The sequence below is a fragment of the Copadichromis virginalis genome, linkage group LG9, assembly GCF_057382275.1.
Source record: "Copadichromis virginalis isolate Kocher_CV1m ecotype Utaka linkage group LG9, C_Virginalis_male_GT1.1, whole genome shotgun sequence".
Taxonomy (NCBI): Eukaryota; Metazoa; Chordata; class Actinopteri; order Cichliformes; family Cichlidae; genus Copadichromis; species Copadichromis virginalis.
This window is the reverse complement of record NC_140626.1, coordinates 26,852,627-26,860,514: the sequence shown is the minus strand read 5'-3', so window position 1 is coordinate 26,860,514 and position 7,888 is coordinate 26,852,627. Positions and strand designations below refer to the sequence as shown.

General features: G+C 40.5%; 1 protein-coding gene across 1 annotated transcript; it reads right to left on the bottom strand.

Annotated features, from left to right (window-relative positions):
• Positions 1 to 263: 263 nt before the first annotated feature.
• Positions 264 to 6,567, bottom strand: socs6a (suppressor of cytokine signaling 6a). Its single transcript, XM_085468526.1, has 3 exons — positions 6,200 to 6,567; positions 5,677 to 5,746; positions 264 to 5,344 (listed from the first exon to the last, which is right to left on the bottom strand). The coding sequence occupies exon 3, from the start codon at positions 5,216 to 5,218 to the stop codon at positions 3,608 to 3,610; it is 1,611 nt and encodes a 536-aa protein (XP_085324652.1). The 5' UTR covers positions 5,219 to 5,344; positions 5,677 to 5,746; positions 6,200 to 6,567; the 3' UTR covers positions 264 to 3,607.
• Positions 6,568 to 7,888: the final 1,321 nt, after the last annotated feature.

Here is a 7,888-nt window from a genome sequence, read left to right as displayed (position 1 = left end):
TAACACGGCTGCACGCATGACCCGGCTCTTATCGAGTGCATCGCTGGAACAAAGTATGGTTTAAAACAAAATCAGCATGCTTCATCCTGCCATAAAAAAACTCTTTAAAAACCACTTTTTTTTCTAGAATATAGTTTTATTTATAATTTATAATTGGCAGATACAAAAAACTCTTCAACTGTATCCAAAATGTGCAATAAATCACTGTTGATTTTTTTTCCCAAAAGAAAAATACAAAAAGACCATCTATTTTGGAAAGTTGACAACCAATGTAAACTGGAGTGAACTGGTAATTCTACAGAGGGTTTACTAATCGCTACTAATTCTCCTTTGACTACAAATCTGCTTTGCTCTCCCAAGATGAAAACCAAAGTCACTGTGTGTACATACATCTACATTGGTGACATTCTATCCCCGCCCCGCCCACACTGTTAAATACAAGAAAGGCAATCATATCTATAAGCAGCACAAATGTGTATAACACATTAAAAGAAAAAAATAATAATAATAACAAAGAGTTTTCAAATTGTACCAAGATATTCACGTGAGAGAGGGTAAATAAAAGGGAGGGGCATGTCCAAACGTAATGTTGTAAACAATTACCTTCACTCACCGAGATGCACAAAACAAAACAAAACAAACAAAAACTCGAAGCTTGTTTAGTGCTTAACAGCTGTTCTCACTACAAAAAGCGTCAGCAGTCTGAACAAGCATCAACCTCTGGAATCAAACTTTGAAGGTAATAATGCTTAATAATAAACTAGTATTTCGAGAAATCACAGCAGCATACCGTATGAAACTGGCTCCTGCGTGTCAAAATTTGATAACAGATTAAACATTTTAATGGCAATACATTTAAAAGAACATAGTATTATGGAAAAAAAAAGACTAACATTTTCTTTTTCACATTTCAACTGAAACACATACAAACACACTGAAAACATGATTAATATCAACATTCATGCTGTGATCCCATTCCTTGACAGCCAATAAGCATTTGCAGAGGCTTTGAAATGATGCTGGTGAACTACCCTTTTTATCCCACAGATATGACAACAAAAACTCTTTTTAATCTGACAGTTATATGAACACATTGGGACAAATGTGACTATTTAACCATTAAAAGTAAAAGAAGAAAAAAAAAACCAAACACACACACACACACACACACACACACACACCATCTGAAGGAAAACTGTAGGCAGGAGAGGATCCAAGTATAAAAAATGTTCAAGTGCAAATAATGTGTCAATGTAGTTTTTATGCTTCCCATGCTTTCTGAAAATGGTCTGCAGGCAGATAAAAATGGATACCTCAAACAAGCGCACATTCCCTCTATACAACCACATCCCCCAGATGGCAAATGTCACAAAACAAAATAACCACAAAAAAAAAAAAGAAGAAAAATCAAGAATTCAAAAAGAAAGAAAAACACATTTCTTGTACAAAGAATATCCAGCCAATGCTTGTGACAGAAACATCTCTCGACACAGCCGAACGCACGACCCAAATCCTTCATTCCTATACAACTCAAAAGCTTTAAAAGGTTACGTTTTTAAACATGCAACACCATTCAAAGTTCCTATCTAATTTCTGCTGTGCTAGATTCATAGTAACTTCCGCAGACACCACCGTTTCCAGCTAACAATCTAGAACTATGCGCTAACGACCTACCAACGTTGTTCCAAATACTTTTAAGGACACTGATGTCAAAAAAATTATAATAATAATATAAAGAAATGCTCATTCATAATGTGAAAGCACAATTCCCTGTCAAGTATCCATATAAAGCACTTGCGTAGCATACTGTGTGCTCTTCCCTTTACTCTGGCAGAAACAGCCCAGTAGAGAGATAATCCGTGGGGTAGTGCAGTTCTGTGGAGACTGAGAACAATGTGACTGAGCAATGACAAAAACTGTACGCCTGTTTACATGTCCTGAAAACCCATGTAACACTAATGACAACATGCAGCTGTGACTGAACTTTTGTCATATGCTGAAACACTGGCATCACTCCGAGATGGCGAGGAGGACTCAACTCTGGCTTTCCCAAATCCGCTCACCTAAGCATCCTCAGTTTTAGGATTCTTTTGATCTGTGTCCAGCTCATTGCAGGCATTAAGAGACTAAGAAACAGCCATCCCTACATTCAGATTGTCAATTGACTAGAGACCTGTTTTTTTTTTTGTTTGTTTGTTTATTTGCACCCCCCCAGTCATAAGTTAATTGAGGGCAATTTTGTCTATATATAAACTGCCCAAGGTAAATGCAACTGCGCATTTAACAGCCTTTTACTCAGTGTCGCGCTTTAATAACAGCCAAAAATCCCCCCCCCCCCCCTTTTACTGTGACATCTTCTCTCAATTAGTGTAGTTCTACATTGCCTTTAATTGACAGTCTTAAAGCCTTTATAACATGCAGATAAAAGCATTACACATAGTGACAAACTTGTTAGGCCTGAGCTGCGGTGCAGTTTTTGTAACATTCCCAAAGCAGATTTTTTTTTCACTTTTAGCATATTTTAAAAAGGTTTATACATAAACTTTATGCTGTTACCACAAACAGCACAACATTAAAATCCAGCATTATCAGTACCTTTAGGCTTGCACAATGTATAATGGCTGCATGCAGCCATATAATTTAAAGCTACGTCTCTCAATGATCTGTTTGAAGGCTCTGGCAGGCTGGCAGATTGTGGACATCTTTTGCTATACAGTTGTAAATCCTGGATACTAAAGGTAAACCTTTCATCAACAGATAATCATGTTTATTAAAGCCTATGTGTTTAACAGTACAGCTGAAAATAAGCCGTGTGACAAGCTCCAAAAGTAAAGTCGGTCCCATATTAAGACAGAAGCATTTAAGTATTGGTTGTATAACCGTTGCCACGTGCCAATAAAGGGTCACGGAGAAACTTAATCCTCTGAATGAGGAGTTAGGTTTATAATCTTTCTTTTTGCAAATTTACAATCAGAATAATAGGTCAGTCGTTGCAAATATGATGATGCCCTATCTTTCTATTTGACTAACAGCACAGTACAGATGCATAATGTTCTCATTTGCAGTCTGAGTGTTGTAAGTGAAGGAAAAAAAAAAAAAAACAGCAAAAGATGAGCCAAATTGGTCAGTCTGCAGAGACCTAAAAAAAAAAATACCGCTCCATGTTGGAATCATCCTTCATATCTACTACAGATTGAATTTAACAAGTGATAGAATTTTAAAGGAATATTCTTTTCCCTACTCTGCAGTCTCAACGCTGATATAATTTCTTTTAAAAAACTAACAAAAAACTGTTACACTTGCACAGCTGGATTATTGTTAATGTAACCAACATCAGCTTCTGCACTTGATGCATTCGGATAAGATTACTTGGCTGTATATCTCTGCTGTGTTTTTGCGATAGATTATGTGCTGGCCTACATTTCTGGAAGTAGAGCCTCCTGCAAAAAACCCCAGAATAGTGGAATGAAGGGCCGAACAGTGACAGGGTCACACGGACACAAATCAAGAGCCACCAGAACCAATCATCTCAAAACTGTAGTTGTCTGTAAACCCCTTTTGTAAATCTCTTAACTGAACACAAAAGTGCAAATTACCATCCGTATCCTCAGTAGTGCTTCTCCTGCAGATAATCTTTCATCTTGTTAGGTAAGGGCAGTTTTTGGATAAGGTCTATTCTTGTGTATTGCCTAATGACAAAGCGGCAAAGGTACTGCAGGGAGCGCACTTGCATAAACCGAGATACTGGGTTGGTTAGTCTGACGGGGTAGGTTGCAGATCCTGGTAAGCGAGATCTGGAATAACAAAAAGCCCCATTCTCTGAGTCTTTGATAGAGTGTTCGATTAAGTCAACAATTGATGTGTGTCCCTCCACGTCGGGCTGCTCGTAGAAGCTGAAGCGTCCGTTGGAGTGTTCGATGCGGGTGTGGAGGGTTTTGCTCTGCGATCTGAAACTCAAGCTGAGCAGGTATCTGTCATCAGAGCTGTCTCTGACCAGAAATGATCCATCGGCCAGGTTGACCAGCTTTTCCTCTGCCTCCCAGCGTGTGATGGGACCCCAGTACCAGCCCTGCCTAGCAAGCTTCTTCAGCTCCTCCGTCAGGCTGGTCACAACCATGGGCCCGCTGCTCTGGACTGAGTCGTATACCCGACTAACCCCAGGAGCCGAATTTGGGTCAAAGTTGAGGTGGTGTCTTACCCTCTCAGCTACCTGGCTGTCTGCAGAGCTAAAGCCCGAAAATGTCCTTGGAATATGTCCATTACTAGTCATGGGTGGCAGGAGTGGAGAAAGGGGAGGTGGCATCTCCACTCTTGAGTTTTGGAGCATCATGCCAGCAGAACCAATAAGAATACTATTGACTGAGGTCTCCATGAATATATCTGGAGGCATCCCATTCACCAGTTCATGCTCCTCCTGTCCCTGCTCTGTGTGGAGGGACCCATTGTCTGCCTCTGTCACCACCTCCATAGGAGAGGAACCTTCCAGGCAGAAAGAGTGAGACCCTTCGGGATACATTCCCTCATCTAAAGGCATTGTGTACTGGATGTAGTCCTGGGGCGTCAACCCCAGCACCACAGGCACATCATTTTCATCAATATTTAGATGCAGCTCACCATTTTGCGGTTGCTGGAGATTCTTTAAGGACTCTGCTTGGTCCTGAAGGAGCCCTTCCATCTGGAAATCATGAAATTCTTTCCGGACACCGTTTAAGTTGGGACTTGGGTTAGGAGAGTGAACCATGGCTTTAACTTTTACCTCCATTTTGATGCACGCATCATCAGAGTTGACAGACCGCAGAGGCCACGGAGAAGGGCTATAATGGTGACTCCGGAGGGATGCAGATCTAAGGGGTCTCTGAGCTTTTACCTCATTGAAGCTGATCGGGACAGAATTAGATGAGAAGGTGTCTTCATCGTCCACTGAGCCTATGGTCGAGGCGCCGCCTTTCACTTTCGCCTTCTGTTTGGTAGACAGCCTTCTCTTTAGCGATCCCATCAGAGTCTCACTCTTTGAGCGGCCCTTGTTCTGTCCCCCTTTTTCATCTTCGCTAGCAATATCACAGGCAGAAAGCTCTTTGGTGTAGCAGCCCCCAAAAAGTGACTCATCCTTAGAAAACTCTGCAGTCACCGAGGGCTGCTGGAGCATGACAAAGTCACCCTCCTCTTTGCCCTTTATGCTGAGTGACTTGCGGATGGTCTTAAGGCTTATCTTCTTCATTCTGACAGGCCCTCCAAAATGAGGGCATGAGATGGCTCTCCTGGTATCCTGATGAAAGTACTATCCACCGTGTCCTCCCATCAGGCCACATGAAACAAGTCATGCACACAATGGAGCCATTAAACCCTGTAGTGAGAGAAAAAACATGCAAGATATTCTTTGTTTGACTTTTAAAGCACACTCTGAGATTGTTATTTATTATGTTCATAATATTGACTTAAGCCCTTGAACCACATAAAGAAAAATAAAGCACTGAAGAAGGTTATTGTGGCCCTTAAACAGTCTCCCACTCTCTCTTTTAAGTTGTACATAACCAAAAAACAAAAACAAACAAACAAGCACACACACAAACAATATCATCAGTTTTAATATCTAATTCACTAAATATTTCAAATTTAAGATCCTCAAACACGAACAGATGTCTGATAACCAAAAACAGCAGCAACCTGATTACTCACCATGATGAGCAGGAAAATGGTGACTCAGTTGGCTGGGTCAAGTTCCACTTCCACCACCTTTCATTGGATGCTACCAAAAACAACACAAAGCCAGCTCATTTGAAATGTTCACGTCTGATTAACATGTAAATTTACCAGAGGAAAACGTGCATCGTCAATCACGCACATTAACATTTAAAGTGGTTTCTAATAACCAGACCAAGCTCAGCTACATTTGTCCTTACCTGAAAAGGCCTGCGGACACAAAAGCATGGATGTAGCTTAGCTCCGGTTGTTAGCCTTTCACTTTAACGCCAATATTGCAACACCGATGGTTACAATGATTACCATTGCAACTGAAATAGCAACAACAACAAACAAAGCCAACCGAGATCATATCCGATGCCAATGTGAGAGCTGCTGTGTTGCTCAGATGCTATAATAAAAATTTTGCTAACGACCAGTGTTAGCATGCTTACAATAAAAGTGCATTTGTAAATACCTGTAACCACTTATTGTAAACACGCACGATATAGCCTCTTACCTGATCACTTCTGCTTGTACTGATGGCCAAGACAGCACGAAGGTTTACGCATTCGCCTTGCACAACACCTTCATTTAAGCTTCGCTCCTTGACGATTGTTGGCTAATGTTAGCTTGACTTATACAGGCTTAGTACCTGAGCCAGCTAGCTTTGTTAGCGCTTTCTGTCGAAAACATTACCATCACCTTCCCTTCAGTCGGCTCCCACGCAAAACAGAAAGCGCAAAGCGATTATATGGCAGGACCCTGTGCTACTCTAAACATATAGCTTTAAATTGCCGAGCAGAATTAAACAATAAGTTGACATCTTCAAGCCTAGGTTGGCTAACACTTTCTAGCGTTCGGCCTCTTCCTTTCTTCCTTTGTTGCCTGTTGAATTGTGGGAGCAGAGTCAGAGGACTCAGATGCAGCGAATCAGACACACAGCAGCTCCAGCACAACCACACACAGCCCTGCTACTCCGACATCATGTGCACATCAAATCAAGGAGGAAAAAATTTATTAGCATGAAAATATATTTTTTTTCTGAGATTTATTTATTTATTTATTTATTTATACCCTTAAATGTGAATCTGGGAAAACATTTAATTCTAACTGCTTTAATGCAAGGAGTTGTTAATGCTTAATACTTTGGGGTTAGATGCAAAAATAGAAGATGTAAAGATGTCTGAAAGGGTACCTGTAGGCTAGAATTCAACACACTTTCAATTTAGCTCAAGTAAACGTATTTAAGATGCATCCTCATTTCTGTGCTGCATCAGAAGTGGAAGTGTTACACCACAGGAAAAACTGAAAAAAGGACTGCTGAAAAAGCTACTGGAAAAGAGAAAGTGCTTAAACTTGGGTGGCGGGGGAAGTTGTTGCTTGCAAAACTTGCCCATTCAGTTCAGTCATGATTGCAGACATGAGCCAGCTTTCTGGGCCGTGTGAAGTTATTAGCGATGCAGTCTCTGGGGTGATTTTGCATTTTAACAAATGACTAAAAGATTATTTTTCATAAGGTGCAACCACCCTCTCGCAGACAGTGGTTTTTAAAATGCATGATCCAAGCTGTTCGGACTTTTCATAATAGAACCGCAGCACGGGAAGATTTAGTGTGACAGAAGTTGCATCTATAATGAAGGGCTGAAGAGTTTTGGAAGTGGAGGGGTGGGGGTAACTGTCCTTAATCACTAATATGTAGTCCAGTCATTAACCCATAGTGTCATGTCCTGATTGTTTATTGTAGAGAAATGTAGAGAAATGTAAAACTTTAAGGCATTGTTCTCAGCTTTGTTTCTATTTGTTTTTTCTTCTCAAATTTCTGTAAACAGGAAACAGTGTGTGAATATGCATAGCTGCTAATTAATGTAAGTTGGCCACATTCCTGCTTATTCGCATGTGATTTACTTCATATGGCATGTAAAGTCCCCAGTTCAGCAATCAAGTATCAACTTCCCACTGCAGATATCACATAACAGCAGAGCTACAAACCTGTTTTTGTTCCCTAATGCTGGCTGTGCTTGGCCTCTTTGCAGAAAGGTCTTTCTAATTTGTATTCGCACGACATCAAGTTGGCTCTCAAAGTACTTCAAGTACTTGATACAGCAACTAAAACTTGAACTCTGAAATGATACATTGGTTGCCTAATTAGTGTCAGTATTGTTTTAAAGTAGATTGTGTTTACTACTGCCAGGCTAATTTGGTCCAT

Bases quoted from the DNA above. Each gene is read 5' to 3' on its own strand.
- socs6a (XM_085468526.1), bottom strand. From the start codon at position 5,218: ATGAAGAAGATAAGCCTTAAGACCATCCGCAAGTCACTCAGCATAAAG.